Here is an 18,218-nt window from a genome sequence, read left to right as displayed (position 1 = left end):
TGCCCTGATTTGGATTAAGCAGGTCGAGAATGTCTGGTCCTGTTATGCAGGATTACATTTTAACTTTTAATAAGCCAAATAAACTGTATGTGCTGCATATTCTCCAGCTATTTAAAAATATCAGATTTATGAATCAACTAAACGCTGTTGTTGCAACTGTCAGTTACAGGTTACGGTTATTCTGTCTCGTGTTGGAAGTAAAATTGGCTATGATTTTATGACTTTCTTATTTCACTCTAATGTGTTTGTCTCATTTTAGTTTCTTGTGGGCAACTGCCGGATTTACAATATTATTAGTGCAATGATAGTGATATCTCGTGTGTGTTTTTTAATAATAATAATAATACATTTTATTTATACAAGGCACCTTTCTAAGCACTCAAGGACACGGAACAAACAATAAATAAAAAGCAAATTATAAACAAAACTTAAAACATCAGAAAATACAAAAAATATAAAAATTAAAACCAAACAAAGCCACTGTAATCATAAAGAAAAAGACATTTTAAACAGATGGGTTTTAGGTTTCCATTTGAAAGTTGAAAATGATTCAATATTTCTAAGCTCAGTAGATAGTGAGTTCATAGAGCTTGGGAGCAGAACGGCTGAATTAAAAAAGTCAACAGGGGTGAACAACATTTTTGCGAGGAAGTATGTGAGACAGGTTCACTATAAAAACGATACTACTGCCATTATTCATATTAACAATTTTCTCTGTGAGTTTAACCTTCCTGAATGTTATAGTTTCGGATGCAAGCGTGGTCCTTGCCATGCCCATCCATTGTATGGCCAAAAGAGTCTTCGGCCTTTTTAGTGGTTTCATCAATGGAATTAAAAGATAGTCAATTTGCTCTTTATAGGATCTGCAATGGAGAGAGAGGTGTACACCAGAGCCGGCCTGAGGAACTTTCTTCGGAAGTCTGGAGGACAGAGTCTGGTGTTGAAGATGAAAGATATGCAGGCAATTCACGGCAGTGACTTTGATGTGTTTGTAGAGGTGCTCAACAGGAGCTCCGAGGACAAAGACATCACCCTGACTGTTGTGGCGAGTGCCGTCACTTATAATGGGATACATCTCTATGAGTTAGAAAGAAAAGAGTCTTCATTTTGTGCGCCGGCTTACAGAGGTAAGAACAAGTATAGTTTAATTTATTAAAGAGTGCCGGAATTGAACTTGGGAGTGGCTCATAAAGCCCATTTGAAGTGCTTTAGTATCTTAGTATCGTTAGCACAAGACCTCTTGTTTGGTAATGAAATAAATGTGAGATTCCAGCACTTTTATTCATTTTGTAAAAAGCTTTAACATGAACGGGGCCCATGCTGGGTCCAATATGAAGAGTGGTGAGATGTTGGTAGCTTGAAAACAATACCATTTGTACAACACCTTGTATTAGGCTAAGCAGGGTAGAAGTATAAAAAGTGTAATATTGGGGAAATGCAATATAGGGCTAGTTAGGCAAGATTAAAGATGCAGTGCTCATGGGAAATCAGCAAAAAGAGGATAAGCGTATTCAATTAGAAGTAGGGGAGCAGGTACTGGCACAAGTGGACATCCAACACTGAATGTAGTGACGGGTGATAGATACATGAACGATGTGCTTTTTTTGAACGACCCTTTTCGGTGAATAATAGGAATTAATTTGCAAACACGTACACTTTGATTCTGTAAAGCTCAATGGGAGTGCTAAAGTACATGCATAACGCTGACAGCTCCTTTTGTGTAGATGTTTAAAGCGCATGTTCAAGTACGGCCTGTCTGATTCACAATTTCTGTTCCACCGCATTGTTGATTCTTTTTTTAGTTAGCGAATGAGAACTCTTATCATTGGTCATTCTCTGATTCATAATACAGTAACAACATGTTTATATTAGAATGTTTTAATTGTTTTATACAATTTGTTATTGGAATTATTTTAAACAGAATATGTAAACATAACATTGAACTCATACTTTTTTGATACATGGTGCATTTAACAAATTAGTCACGCAAAATTGCGCCTTATAAAAATATTCTAATTTCTAAAAATTAATTTGCTTTCAACTTTACTTTAGCACTCATTGAAAACACTAAGCATATATCATTTAGTAATTCTTTTGTGTTTAAACTGAGTCGTTACCAAAGAATGAGTCACACAACTCTATTTTATTTGATTTGTGAATAAATCACATGGTCCTCATTCATTAGTTTCATTAATTGTATTACTGAATCATTACCTGAGAATAAGTTGCGCAATTCAGATTCACTTATGGTTCTCGAACTTAGTGTCTTATTTTAATTATGCATTTGCTTTGTGATTTCAAAGAGGTTAATATTATACAATACAAATTACCAGAATGTTTAATATATAATCCATCCATCCATTATCCAACCTGCTATATCCCAATTACAGAGTCACGGGGGTCTGCTGGAGCCAATCCTAGCCAACACAGGGCACAAGGCAGGAAACAAACCCCGGGCAGGGCACCAGCCCACCGCCGGGCACACACACACACACACACCAGGCACACACTAGGGACAATTTAGGATCGCCAATGCACCTAACCTACATGTCTTTGGACTGATGGAGGAAACCCACGCTGCCCCTCTTTTTTTATAATGCATATGCAAAATTGTCAGAAGCTTCCATTGGAACACCTTTTGTCGAAGAGGAATTTTCACACACATAATGATGTCTGAGTGAACAAAATAAGCCTCTGGCTTTCAGCAAACCTTCATCACTAGTCTACATGTGCCATAAACGTAACAGGAAGGTTAATCCCATCAAGTTACATCCTGCCTCATAAGTATTTTTAAATTAGAGGGTTTTCAGCAGTTAAATTTGCTTTCAGCAATTTCCACAAACAAAATGTAAGTTATTGCCATGGTGGACTGCAGATTCTACTCTGGAATTTAGAACCACCATACACACAATCATTGTCCAAATTATCAAGTATAGTTCACAGAGATCCCAGTTACTTTAGACACACAAGTAGGTAAAGCCAAACAGATATTTGACAATCATGGTGACCAATAAGCCAGGGCTCCTTTTAAAGACTTTTTGCAACCCTACACACCACAAACATACCTGCAGTGCAGTTTGCTAACTTAAAGGAGATGTGGAACTGGTGATAAAACAAGTGTGTGTGACGAGAGCTACTGCTTTCTTTATTTAAAAGCAAATTAGAGTCAAATAGTGGGAGCATACTGAAGTATGATGGAGTAAAGAGATTAATCTGCTAGTCAGCTAGGAAGATTCCAAGATGTAGCCCAATAGCAGACAATAAGTCAAAATGGAGAGGGTCCCAAAAACAGAAATGAAAGAAATCAGCTCACAATGAACTGGAAAGGGAAAAAAACACAAAATGTACAACAAAAGGATGTTATACTGAGGTTTTGTTTACTGTATATGTTCTCTGTTCGCAAATTATGAAAAGACTTCCTTATCCTGTTTCACAGCCAAAAAGGAGCCACTTCGTTTGAAGTATGAAAATTATGGACATCGTCTGTCTGAACACAACTTGATCCGCATCTCATCTCTGCTCAGGCAGGTGGGCCGTAGTGAGATGATTGTGCATGAAAGCGCCATCTCCCTTGTCATGCCTCAGCTGACTGTCAAGGTACGGTCTCTAATTAAAAGAAGCAGTGAGAAATGAACATTTATTGTTACTAGTAAAAGTAATAATAATAATAATTCAAATGAATAAATTAAAATGATCTTCCTAACATAATGTGGCCTGGCCTACCTTGATTTTGGGTTTGCTGTAGGTCAGCCAGTCTCATATCTTTTCTTCCATATTCCATCATAGTACTGAATAATTCTGAATAATCTTTGTTTCCAGTAGACAATGTGTCAGGGATGGCTTCACATGACTCACCTTCTCCTGCTTTGCAAAATTAATTTACTTATCACTAACAGATGGATTTAGACACCGATCTTTAGTTTACTACTGATTTGACCTTTGATTAATCCATTTAAGTGACATATTTTATGTAGTTTAATACATCTATGCCACAGGTTTTACACGTTATTCGATTTTGCATGTAACAATTTCATCATACTCTGTACACATGACAATACTACTACTACTATTACTACTGCTATTACTGTTCAATGTATCTTTGCAGTTCCAGTTGCATATGGTATAAGGCAAAGTGATAAGTGTCACATGGTATTCTGAAGTCCATTTTTAAACAACAATGGTCTCCATCCACCCTAGCATTTTTACATATGTGCATGCACACTTAAACAGCCAAAATACATATAATATAGATTTGTGTCTATCCTGGGCATTCATGCATCAACTGTAAAATCCTTGAAGGTATGGTAATGCCACTGGCCACTGGATTTATCGGACAACTGTAGTAACCAGTAAATGATTTGCCTTTTGTGCAAGTATGCAGCATTCAAGATGTACATTTAGATACATACAGGTAAGCAGCGCACCAAGTGCCCCAGAAAGTAAGTGTTCTGTTTCCACAGTGTTGAAATATGGTTTCCTTCTGTAAAGAGTCACCAGTCCTGGAATAAAACTTTGTAATGAGGCGGATCCAATCAGGAAAGGGCTACATAATAAGGACAAACAAATCAGAGTATGATTAGAGTTTTTGAAAGTCTCCATTTTTGTCCATCAAAAGTATATGGCTCTGGAGAACATTTTCAAAAGTCTCAGTTTTCAGAGGGAAGTATGGATGAAAAGCTAAAATGGAGGCAAATGTCTGCTTTTTTAATAAAAAATGTAACAGTGTAGACATTGCTTTAATCTGACATACTGTTAGAATGATACATTAGTTCTGTGGATGCTGGGATAGCTTTACATTACATTTTCTTTTAGCTGGATCATTTCTAAAATGTACATTTTAAATCACGAGGTAAACTAGAATTGATTGCATACTTATTGAGGTTCATCATAGTCACATTATATGTCACTGATGGACTTGAACAAGCATCCTTATAGTTACCGCAGTCCACAGTCTTAGATACCTGACCGTACTGCTTCATCACTCTTTTTAACCTCAGTCACAAATGGGATTTACTTCATGATGGACTGACATCTCATCTTATTCAGGTCTGGTATGTTTATTCTGCTTGTAGCTGCTAGGCTTGTCTCCAGATTCCCTTGACAATGATGTGAATAAGCAAATTCAAAAAAAGAGATTACTAGATGGAAGATGTAACTGGCTACGTTTCCTTTAAAAACGCATGTTACACTAGCTCCATGATAAAACAATCTTAAATTCCTAAGGTACAACATTTGCTGAAGTTGAAATTATCCCTCTCCTTTTATGTTGTGTGATGGTAAAATAGTATATGGAATTCTTCAAAAGACTGAACCTACCTATCCATCCATTTTGCATACCTTTCTTCTGGTGATCACATTTATGATGTGCCAAAAACTGACACTAACAGACAGAAACGTGGCAGGACTGGTCTCTGAAAATGTAAGGCAGGAGTAGTACCTGCTGTCCCATTGCACCGAGTAAGAATGCAGAAACCAATTTGGACTTTGACATATTGTTTGCTTTAGAGTGGAACAATGGCACCCAGGAGTTTGGTTTCACACCCATACCTTGTCTCTGTCTTTGTGAACTTTATATGTTCTCCCCGTGTGTATGTTTTCTCCATGTATTCCAGCTTTCCTTTCACATCCCAGTGTTGTGCATATTAGGATGAATGGCAACTAAGTTGTATTTTTATGAAAGTGTGTGAGTGTGTGTGTATGTGTGTGTGCATGAGTGTGACCTGTACTAGAGTGCTGCTCATCCCAGAGATGTTTGGTGCTTTGCACAGATGGGCCATGGCCCATCATGACAATGAAATTGGATTAGGTAGGTTCAAAACCTGGGCGACTCTACTGTCTGAATGCCTAAAGCTGCCAGTATGGGTCCATACCAGCCGCATGCCTGTCCCTCCTTGGGCCGTGTGGTGCAACAGCTACCAGGTATGCTGAGCTATTCAAGTTCACGTTTGCTTATTCACCTACACTGTTAGAAGAATTTTTGGAGAAATAACCCTGGCTCAAAGTCCAATGATCATCTTTAAACATACAACAATGATATTGTAAAGTCATTGCAGAATTTACGACATGAGAAATATATTAGACACTTTAAACTGAGCTTTTCAACCATCATTTTCTTCAGAATTAGGTTGCTATGTCTGGTCATGTTTTATAGATAAATTACATCATTCATGCCTCTCTTCCAGTAAAATAATTTTAGATCACTTGCATGGGTAAGTGGCACCACGCTAACCTATAAAAAAAAAAAAGTCTTTTGTCTTTGATATTCACGAAAGGGTAAAAGTACTGAAAAAGAAATGATAACCGCAGCAAGTCTATGAGAGTATCACTGCAAAGCAGACACAGAACTGGAGGAGGCTGCTGGGCCCAGAGCTCTTAATCACTGGGATCCTCTTAATGGTTCTCTGTTTAGACAGCTGATGTACTACTGCATACCTGAGATGTAAAGTGTGTGTAAAAGTGTTGAGATTGACCCCAGATGTCAGCCTTCCTTCAGATTCTGGCCCTATTTGTAGCAGCACATGAATCACAAACTCAAAGACAGACATGGCACCACCAGGTAAACAACAAACAGGACTACAAAGCACAGTGTGGATTGATATTACTGTCAGTGAGTTCATTTATCTCTCTATTATAAAAAAAAAATCTTGGAAAGGAAAAGCAGGGCAATGAGACGTGATCTTCTCGGAAGTTCTTGGAAGAAACTTAAAAGACCCGCGAGACACAAACAATATCAAATTAGAGCACAGCCAGCAAAACACTCAGTCGTGTAAAGGCACGTAGCACTTAGAGATCATGTGCTCTCGGCACATATAAAGTGTATAAGGATAATACGTTCTAGATGAAACGTCAACGACTAAGCAAAGAAGAAAGAGCAGCCCGGAGAAAAAAGACCCAAAAGTGTTGGAGAGAAAAAGAGGCAGATAAGAGATTATGAAAGCAGTGGAATTCGAAAGGCTCAAACGAATGATGGCGCGATACACATGCAGAGAAAGGTAAAGAATATGAAAGCAGTAAAATTCAAAAGTATTGTAGCGTCCCAGCCTGGTTGAAGCCTTTTTTGTTTTAAGTGACTGTTAGGTCCGATTGAGGGAGGGCGGAGTACAGCATGGAAGACTGATAGAAGCGCGACAGCAACAGAAAGACCGCAGATGATCCAACGGCACCTCCTTAGCATGCGTTCAGCTGCCACTCCCTTGACAACGTAAGCAGCATTATACATTCTGAGAAAGAGACTTAACCACACCCGGGGCCGGAAATAAAGGACAAGTATTGTTTTTACAACGTCATGCAAGACAAGGCAGTGAGACATCATTTAAAACAAGTCCACGGACATCTAACCTAGCAGTTGAAGCAGACACGCTTCATGTGCTCCCAGCTCTTAAAACAACGACAAGAGACAAGCAAAACAGGCAGCTCGCCAGCAGCAAAAAGCCTGCAGATGATCAGACTGCTTCTCCTTAGTGTGCGTTCAGCCAACCTAACCCTCGCCCCCCATCCCCTTCACAACGTGAGCGACAGAGATGCGAAGTGGCAAAAGGACAGCTGCTGTACAGGCTTTGAAATGATCGGGCAGTGAGACAAGCAGAACAGGCAGCTCGCCAGCAGCAGAAAGACAGCAGATGATCCAACGGCCTCTCCTTAGCATGCATTCAGCTGCACCCCTGTCACAACGCGAGCAGCATTATACGTCCTGCGAGAAAAAGATGTAACCACGCCTGGGGCCAGAAATAAAGCATTGCTTTTACAAAAGTTTTAAAATAAAAGTGAAAATAATGCATGTGTAACAATTCCCATGAAACTAACAATCTCTTTAAATTGTATATCCGGTAAACCAAATCCGGGGGTGGGTGAGTGAAGCGAGCAGGGGGCAGAGCCCCCTAGTTTAAAATAAAATTGGAAATGACTAGAATGACACTAATAAGATTTTCACTTTCTTCATTGTAGATAGTTGGCGAGCCAGTTCTATTCCAGAAGCTTACGGCACTCATCACGTTTGTGAACCCGCTGCCCATCACTTTGAGTGGAGGGACTTTCACCATTGAAGGTGCTGGGCTGACTGGTTTGCAGGAAGTCAAATGCCCGTAAGTATGTGATTCTATGTGCTTCAAATGGGAACCAGTGTCCTATGGTAAAATCTTCATTTCTTCAAAAATGGAAACATGCGGCCTACATGAGAAACTGAATTAATAATTCACTGTGCTGCTCCTGTAAAACATGGTGAAATATTCATATTGGATAGGCGATATGTCCAGAGAGACAAGATTGTATTTTAAGTAGCAGAGATGCACAAGCTGGCATTTTGGAGTTTAACTTGAGGATAGTCAGTTAGCAAGGCCTGGCAGAATTTGGAGTTGATAAGCCAATGTATCAAAACCAAGATGCTAACCAGTTGGCTAAAGTTAAACGAAACAAGAGCTCACAAACCCTGATAATATCCCCCCATAAAAAATCATTGTATTTTGTTGGAATCTTCCCTATAAATATTTTTAAATTTTCAACTAGTGTTTAGTATGAATGGTCATCTTATTTTAAATGACTAATATGGCGCCACTGGCCAAATGGCACATTCATCATGTGCCCAACACGCACACACCTTCAGAACAATCATAAAATACACAAAATGGTGATGCTGTTACATCTAAGAGTACTTATTTAGTTTGTCTGTGGGAATTTGACATAATACACAGAACAGAGGAGGTCCGTGCAATAAAGACAGCATACACAGTATACTTGAAATCACAAAAACAAATCCCCACAATTCTTTTGAACTCTTGTCTGTTTCTCATATATCCCTTGTTTTATTGCTGCTCTCCACCAACTGTGGACTGAACGATAGGCTCTTCACATACTTCATGCTGTTAACTTTATTCTGTCCTTTAGCTGCAATGATTGACTGTTAAATGTTAGTTGAACGAAGTAGTCAGTCTAGCCATGCCTACTTGCTACCTTATGCTGCCCCCTAGTGGCACAGACTGCCCATTACCATTGTCAACTGAACTAGGTAATACTAGGGTGTTGTACTGTGTTAGCCTTCATGAGCCACGCAAAATGACACCTTTTATTGGCTAACTAAACAGATTACAATATGCCAGCTTTTGAGGCAACTCGGGCCCCTTCTTCCTCGAAAGCTTGCATATTGTAATCTTTTTAGTTAGCCAATAAAAGGTGTCATTTTGCTTGGCTTTTCTGAACTAGGTAACAAATCTAACCATGCCAGCTCATAAAGCAAAGGTCACAGTCATATTTACAGTTCACAATACCAGTCAAAAGTCTGGACAAACCCAAAAATGTTCATGTTTTTGATTTAAATATATTTCTTTTATTATGAAGATGCCATTAATCTGATTTAAAAATATAGCCAATGGTTACTACTGCTTGAAATACCTGTTTTTTAGTTTACAGTATTATTCATATACTGTATGACTGCAAGCCCCATTTTCAGCAGCCATTCATTCAGTGTCCGCATGGTCAGCTCCTTAGGCAACAGGCAGAGGGTTCAAAGAAAAAGCCAGATCTGAAAAAGGCAAATTGTAAGAAAGGATTATCGTGGCCAAAAGAACACAGATATTGAATGGAGGATGACTAGAGAAGCATGTTACGGTTAGTATCCTGGAGTCATCTTTTCTCTCTGCTACAGACAACACTGGTATTTGGTGTGCATTTCAGGAAGAAGTCAGCCGATGGCCTTAAAATCATTTGTTTCTCAAACTACACATTCTGATGTCCTTATGCTCTCACGCGGTGTCGCATCTGTGCCTTCCCCTTCTTTTAGTTTCCTGACTAGATCCAGTTTGCCTTCTTTCACTCAAGACATTAATAGACCCCTTTGTATGAAATCTTCAGTTTCTCGGCAGTCTCTGACGTGCGATAACCTTCATTCTGCAGAAGTACAATAGACTGACATGTTTCTTAAGAAAGCAGTTTCGTTTGACCATTTTTGATCCCAGAATTGAACTTGAGGGATTCCAATACCAATACCTCTAACCCAAGTGTACAGAATATCAGGTTTAAGGGGTGCTCATGCAGTTAGAAAGGTTTCTCTAATAACCGATTAACTCAGGAAGGAAAAGCTAAGGGAGTTGACCATTAGGACACTGAAGGAATGAATGGCTGCTGAAAATGGTGCTAATTTCAAGCAGTAATAGCCATTAGCAACACTAGCAATGTCTGGGCAGTATTTTTTAAATTATATTAAATGTATTTTGATAAGAAAAGGTATTGATTTTAACAAAATAAGAACATTTCTGGGTGTGTCCAGGCGTATGACTGGCACTGTGTATTTGGGTTGTTTGTGCAAGGCACCAAGCAGACTTTCATTCTGTAAAATCAGGACCTATTAGTCTTCAGAGTATTGTTTCCATTTGGCTATAAATTTTAACAAAGGACTACAGAGATCACTACTGCTTTTGGTAGAGTAACCTTTCATTTCTGTTATTACCAAGGACAGGGTCCAGCTCTGTAAGACTCTATAAGACCATTTAAAAATGGGATTTTCAAACAGTAAGATGCCTCTCTCCTCCTTTATGTGGAAAAGAAATATTTGACATTATACAGAGATAGGAAGTGAGAGACAGGAGAGGATATAATTAGAATGAAGGCTGCACAGCTGGCCTTCTTGATAACAACTTCTCTTAACTGGGTTGTCCTTTTTTTTAATTTCCACAAAATTAAAAAAAAAAAAAAAAAGGAAAAACAGTCAGCATCAAGTCTCCTCCAAGTCACCCCTGCACCCACACATTTCCTACAGTTCACCAGACAGTAGATTTAGAAGCTGTTTATTGTATTTGATGTATTTACTTTAACATTTCCATTCTTTTGCAAACTATGCTGCACATTACACTGCAATGGAGTCATTATGTTTTCTTTCCCCTGCTGCTCATTATGGTCTTAGCTATTGCACAAGCCCTCTGAGAAACAACATAAAGCAACACGCTCAGCCTGGCTATTAACTAAACAAATGAGCTTCAAGAACTAAATAAACACTCTCCTCTCATTTATTAAATTTCTTATGTTCTCACTTCCACTCTTATTTACCCACAGTCTCACAGACACAAGCACACTTGGTTAGTTTTGAACTGCAGACGAACCTTTTATGCAAATGTTAGGAATGCAGAAGGAACCAAAGCATGCATAGAAAGTTCACAAGAGCATAGCAAATAGAAGGGATCCAAAAATGCATTTGCTCTTCTAGTTGGCCAATTCTCCAATGCTACCACCAGATGTCAGTGACAAACCTCAGATTTCCCTCATGGCCTTTGTGGTGTCTGCTGCCAGGCCAACGGTGTTATGACATGTATGTATGAACACATTTTCTGGTTTTTCTCCTGACGTTTAGGAAAAAGCAGGCATATTATAGGAACTTTCTTTAAACTGAAGTGAGAGTGTTTTCACTCAGCTGCTATGACAACCCATAAGACCTCTAAACATCTCTCAGTGTCCGCTGTGAAACTCTTTCTGCTTTAGAAACAGCAGCTAATGCAAATACAGTAAATGCAAACACACATACAGTGAATTCAGAAAGTATTCGGGCCTCTTCACTTTTTCATATTTTGTTACGTTGCAGTGTTTTCTAAAATCATTTAAATTACTTTTCTTTCCTCCTCAAGCAACATTCCCAGAATGACAAAGTGAAGCAAGATTTCAGGAATTTTTGTACATTTCTTTCTATTATAAAAAAAAATCTTGGAAGTCTTGGAAGGAGACGAGAGTGATTTTCTTGGAGACACTTTAACGTCCTGAGAAACAAGGCAGTGAGACAAAAGGACAGCTGCTGTACAGGCTTTTAAATGTTCAAAGCACTGTGCGACACGCAGATCACACAGCACGGCAGCAGCAGCAGGCCAGAAGCTGATCGAGCAAAGAGGAGGTAAAAAAAAAATGTATTTGTTTCCCATTGCATCACCATTTAAGTGGAGGTCTCGAAGCAGCAATTACATCTCCTTACCATGTGTTCAGCCCCACTCTTCATAACGCAAGTGGCAGAGATGCGAAGTGGTTAAAAACTATTAAAATAAAAAACTGAAATATCACATGAACACAAATACTCAGGCCCTTTACTCAGTACATAGTTGAAGCAACTTTGGCGGAAATTTCAACCTTCTTTGGTCTGACATGATAAACTTCACACACCTGGATTTGAGGATTTTCTGCAATTGTTCTCTGCAGATCTTCTCAAGCTCTGTCAGGTTATACGGAGACCGTTAGTGGACAGCTAATGTCAAGCCAGCGAGACTAATTGGCTGGGCCACTCGAGAACATTCACAAAGTTGTCCCTATGACACTCTTATGCTTGGGGTGTTGGACACGTTAGAAGGTGACTTTTCAGCCCATTCTGAGGTCCAAAGTGTTCCATAGCAGGTTTGGTTTTAGGATATCTCTGTACTATGCTCTGATCAGCTTTCCCTGAACCCTGACTTATTCTCCCCGTCCCTGCTGCTGAAAGACAACCTCACAGCAACAGCTGCCAATGCCAGGCTTCACTATTGCACAGGTGATGAGCGGTGTTTGGTTTTCCCCTTGACAAGATGGTAACATGGTAATCTTGGTTTGATCAGATGAGATAATTTTATTTCTCATAGTCTGAGAGTCCTTTCAGTGCCTTTTGTCAAACTCTAAGTGGGCTTTCATGTATTGTTTGCGGACTCTACTATAGTAAAATTCAAATTAGTGAACTGCTGTTGTGATGGTTGCCCTTCTGGAAGTTTCGCCATACTCCACACAGGTTCTCTGCAGCTTTTCCAGTGACCATCTGGTTCTTGGTCACCTCTCTTACCAAACTCCTTCTCCCACACTTGCTCAGTTTGTCCAGGAAGCCAGTTCTAGGAAGATTCACGGTTGTTCTAAGCTTCTTACATTCAAGTTTGGAGGCCAGCGTGCTTTTGGGAACTTTGAATGGTGCAGCCAGAATGCAGCCCCGATATAATAATGTGTCTAAGCTCTGCAAGTAATTCCTTTGACCTCATGGCTTGTTTTCTGGTCTGCTACAAATTGTCAGCTGTGGACCTTCAATAGATAGGTGTGTGCCATTCTTAATCCTGTCCATTCGATTGAACTGACCACAGGTGGACTCCAAACAAGGCATAAAAAGATCTCCACAATGATGAATGGAATGGGATGCACCTGTGCCAGATATGAAGTGTCACAACAAATGGACTGAGTAATCATGTCAATGTGATATTTCACCTTTTCACTTTTAATAAATTTCCTAAATTCCTGTTTTCTGTTTGTCAATCTGGGCATAAGGCTGCAAAATAGCAAAATTTGAAACAAATGAAGGAGTCTGAGTACTTTCTGAAGGCACTGCATGCATTGCAAGCACATAACAGCATTACTCAGACTTCACAATTTGCAGAGCTTTCAGCAGATCTTTTCCTGCTGTCTAAACCTGCATACGTTAGTCAGATCTTTCCAAATTAAATTCATCCAGTGAGGGGGCCATGAGTGGTTCAAGGACTTCAGTTCCATTGCTGAGCTGTCTGTTATTTTGGGGTGTGTATGTTCTCTCTGTGGCCTTTTCTTCATCACTTAATTTTCTGCTAAATCACTTGTGTAGTGAATTAACAGGGTGGTCAAATGTAGTTAGTGTGCTGTAGATGTGTATGTGCTACTCTGCACTGCAATAGATTAACATCCTGATCAGGGACGGGGGGTCCTAGCTTGTTGCTAATGAAACTAGGAAAGCCTCTGACTCTCTATGACCTTGTAGTGAAATTAACAGGTGCATAAAGTCGAATTAATTATTATACCTTTATAAGAATTTCACTGCACTGTTGCTTCAGCCCTGTATGTTTGCATCTCATGGAAGAGGCTTATCTGCCTTTCTAGATTCTGAGGCAGGAACAGATTGTCCCAGCAAAGCTAGAGATAAAGTCATTGGTGTGTGCCGTGACACAAGGAAACTCTGGGCCGTGTTACAGTTACAATTAAGGATAGCAAAGTCCCAATGGAAGTCTACTGTGGACTGATTCATTAAAAGAAAACTAAATAAAGATTATGAAAAATAAAACACACACCATACAAGACACTTAGACCTGAACAGTGCATAGCTTTTCCTAGCTAGTAGTCTGGGAACAGCCTGCCATTCCTATAGCACTAAATCTGAATGAGCACACCATCAATGTTGTTCTGATTTTTATTTAACTTAGTTAGAAAAATAAAATACATGGCTGCCAGTTTGAGTAGAAGGATGTGAACTAAACAGATGCTCGTTTTCTGAAAGCTCTTGCATTTTCTTATTATGGTGGAAATGACTCCCAGTAATTCATTTTCGTCTATACAACATACAGCCATTTTCATTTGCCATCCCCTCAGAGTTAGATTCTGGAGTATTGAACTGTCTGACTCCAGTAAATCTATCAAGCTTTGATCCTGTGTATTCTTCACATCATTCCAGCTCTGATTTTACTTATCTGAATCTGGAAATTCTAATCTAAATTTATGGAGGTATTTCCAGGAAAATACAAAGGTAATGCATAGGGTGAATAGAGCCACCTGTGTACCTGGAAATAACCTTTAAAGTCACCACTTACATAAATACTGAGTGTGGAGTTGAGAGAGGAGAAAGAGAAAGTGAGATAGGAGCTGGTCAGGAGCCTAACAAAGGTCTAGTGGTGGAGAAGTGGAGGGACTGACATTTGACTTAGTGAATATCAGGAATAACAAACATCCCTCAGGAACAGCCTAGGAATGGCTCTGAGTGATGGTGTTTAATGAGGATAAGAATGGCCAGGGACCTTATGCTACAGTGTCACATAAAAAAGATCACGATACAATAATATTACCTGTTTCTATTTTGAAATATGTGAAGTATTATAATTCAATTCTCCAATATATCACTACTAACTGTTGCATTTTCATGGATTAAAGTTAATGGTGACATAATATATCTGTAGGCCAAAATTGTCAGTTCTGTTACACCTAATCATAATGGAGAACAGACGTGAAATAAATTGTTTGAATATATAGAAATACAGTGAACCCCCGCCTATCGCTGAAGTTACGTTCCAGACCCATCAGTGATAGGTGAAAATCCACAATATAGAAAGACCATATAAATAAATATTTTTTTTATAGTTTAAGCCTTAAAATACCCCTCCCACACGCTTTAAACACATGTAAACTTATTAAAACACACTTTGTAAACACATATGATATGTGCATGTTGGGCTAAGAGGATATGAGTAACATAATAATAATAATAATGTAGCATACTGTGGATTCATTCAAGCCGTAATGGCGAGCAACATCCACGTAACTCTTTCCTTCCCTTCTTAGAAGATGCAGGACCCTTGGGAGCCATCGTAGGGATTAAAACAAAATGAAAAGTTCACAAAAAGTTTGCTCACAACAATCAGACCACAAGCAAGGTAGGTGATACGCAGAGAACTGAGATGTGTCGGTGACCCACGCTCGCTGTTCTTGCGAGATTACACCACGTTAGCAGCAGCCAATCAGAGCCCAAGAGAATGAAAACCTCACTCTGATTGGTTAAGTTTCCTCTTTCAGCCAATAACGGGCCTTGTAAGAAATCATCTGGGTACTGTAACGTGAAATTTTTTGTCTGCTGAAAACCATATGCTTTGTTATGAATTGGCTGCAAAGTACACTACAGGTAGGATGTACTTATTGAATTTTTCCACGATATAGCAGTGGCGCGATAACTGAACCGCGATACAGCAGGGGATCACTGTATATCTTTAAAATTTGGGTGGCTACATGTATGTACAGTATGTTTTCACAATAATTTATTTATTAAACATCTATATCCAAGAAACATGCATTTAACACCTCTTGCTTCTTAAATACTAATAATGGTAATATGGTAAATAACTGCAGAAAAACTTTCTATAACTGTCTGTACACCTGGTGGGTGGAAAAGAATACAAAATGGCAGTGACTGCAACTCAAAATGAAGCTCAATATAGTGGCCCGATTATCAATATAACAAACCAAATATTTTCATAACATTAAAATAATTTTTGTATCAAATATGTATAGAAATGTGTTTTCACTAACATTCAAAATGATAATGCTGTGACAGAGGGTAACTTTTCTGTCTAATAAGGGAGTGCCAAGGTGACAGACTGATATAAGAATGTAGCCTTTTGTATTACTGCACAAATACAAATGCCTCTTAAAGGAATACTCCTCCCAAAATGTGTTATTTTTATATGTTGCAGAGGCCATGTAGTTTGTAGTTATGTGGAGTGTAGAGAAAAAAAAAGTTTAAGATATAATAGAAGCCAATAGTGACCAATGGTGTGCAATGGAAATGTAAAAAAATGTCCATGGAAAAAACTCACGTTACTCATGTTGCATAATCCACGTGTGAGTTATCCAGCTGTATACTCAAAAAGTGGAAAACACACAGTTATTGGTAATTTATTAAGTTTATATTTCTGGAATTACCAGTGTACATCAAAAACAGGAAACCTAAAGTCTCATGGGAATGGCAGTTTTTGAATTAAAGACAGGACTCTTGACCAATTAAATGAGGAAGATTCAGGTTGGTTGTAGATGCAATGGGTTCCTTCTCCAAGGGGAAATTGCAACAGATGTAAGGTTCAGTTTCTTCAGGTATTAAAAAATGCATTTCTTTTTCCCTTTCAGAGATTCAGAGATCAAAGCTGGACAAAAAGTGGTGGTGAGTGTTTCTTTCCAACCCACTAAGCCTGGTCTGAGGAAACTGCTGGTGGATTTTGAGACAGACAGGCTGAAAGACATAAAGGGCTCCACTTTTGTCATAGTACAAGGTGGCAATCAATAAACTGCCAAATGCTGGACCTGGGCATCCACTGTGAAGAGGGTGACTTCAGCTTTGCACCACAGGAAACAACTGGAAAACTTACAAGAATAGCTCTTATCAGGACTTTCCTGTCTAATAGTTTTCTGTTGTTCCTCAGTGTGTCTTTATGCAAGTCTTTGGGGCCTTCCTAATTCCCAAGGGTCCATATTCCAACTTTGTTTCAATTCTTGCTAACCCCGTGTGTAGTGGCAGTGCTGACTAGGAAAGGGCCTCTTAAAGGTCTGTTTGAGTGCTACAGTATATTACATCTACAGCCTCTGGGAAAAGCCCTGAGGAAAGAGGCCAAAGATGTACACACTTCTCAGTTTTCCCTTTTAAATAATGAATCAACAGCCAAGCCCGGGTACTAATCAGTCTTTAGCTTGTCCTTAAAAATATATTAATTTAAAATGGAGCATAGACAGGCCAGTCACCCTGACCCTGAACTTTATAACCTTCCTCTGAGAATATGATCTTAGAGTGATGTATTAATAATGGGGAAAATCTCCAGCTTTAATATAGTAAGGAAAAGCAGATCCAGGTTGGGTGTAAATGCGCTGTTTCCCATGAAAGTTGTCTTTTTATGCATATTATGGGTTATGAACTAGGACAAATTATTTTCTTAACCACATAAAAAACTAATCTTTTTATTATTAGTGCAATAAGAAGTCAAGCAAAATTAAACCTGCTATTGTCTAACAGAAGAGATTACAATATGCAAGCGTTCGAGGCAGCTCAGGCCCCTTCTTACGACAGGTTCATGCATTAATGTCAAAATCATGATTTGTCCAGAGTGCTCATTCATACTCACTACTATTACGTAGAGAGCAGGTATTGTTGTGTCTTTTGCCACTAATAGTGCACATCAAACACCAGCCTCATGCCCCATACTGCCAAGACGGTGTACCCAAGTCCTTCTACTACTAAAATGATATTTGATCATTTTCCCTAATAAATAAATGACCAAGTATAATATTTTTGTCTCATTTGTTTAACTGGTTTCTCTTTATCTACTTTTAGGACTTGAGTGAAAATCTGATGATGTTTTAGGTCATATTTATGCAGAAAATTCTATAAAGGGTTCACAAACTTTCAAGCACCACTGTATATTCAGTGTAAGCATATATATTGTAACATACAGCAAATACAATATAATACACAGTCTCCACAATTAAATAGCTACTGTACATATCCACGCTGACCCCTTAAGAAAAACAACTATATGTCTTCTTCACTACATTCTTTACAATACCCTTAAATTCATCACTGGATATATTAATGTCTCTAATTTGAGATCTTTCTGCAAATTATTCCAGGTCCATGATACATAAAAAGAAAATGCAGTTTTCTCCAGATGGGTGAAAACCCGGGGTACAAGAAAATGCAACCACTTGGAGGAGTGTAACTGGTAACTACCAGAACTAAGATAGAGTAG

At 38.8% G+C, this 18,218-nt stretch overlaps 1 protein-coding gene across 1 annotated transcript in view; it reads left to right on the top strand.

The window, feature by feature from the left end:
- The window catches only part of tgm2l (transglutaminase 2, like), a 58,891-nt gene extending 41,157 nt beyond the window's left edge, over positions 1–17,734 (top strand). Inside the window, exons 10-13 of the mRNA XM_039762960.1 lie at positions 861–1,127; positions 3,437–3,597; positions 7,945–8,081; positions 16,609–17,734. Coding sequence (XP_039618894.1) covers positions 861–1,127; positions 3,437–3,597; positions 7,945–8,081; positions 16,609–16,765 — 722 coding nt within the window. The 3' untranslated portion in view covers positions 16,766–17,734. The remainder of the gene's footprint in view (positions 1–860; positions 1,128–3,436; positions 3,598–7,944; positions 8,082–16,608) is intronic.
- The last annotated feature ends 484 nt before the right edge of the window (positions 17,735–18,218 follow it).

This window comes from Polypterus senegalus, chromosome 9 (assembly GCF_016835505.1).
Source record: "Polypterus senegalus isolate Bchr_013 chromosome 9, ASM1683550v1, whole genome shotgun sequence".
NCBI classification, from domain to species: Eukaryota; Metazoa; Chordata; class Cladistia; order Polypteriformes; family Polypteridae; genus Polypterus; species Polypterus senegalus.
Note: the sequence above shows the minus strand (reverse complement) of the source record. Positions and strands in the feature narration are given on the sequence as shown.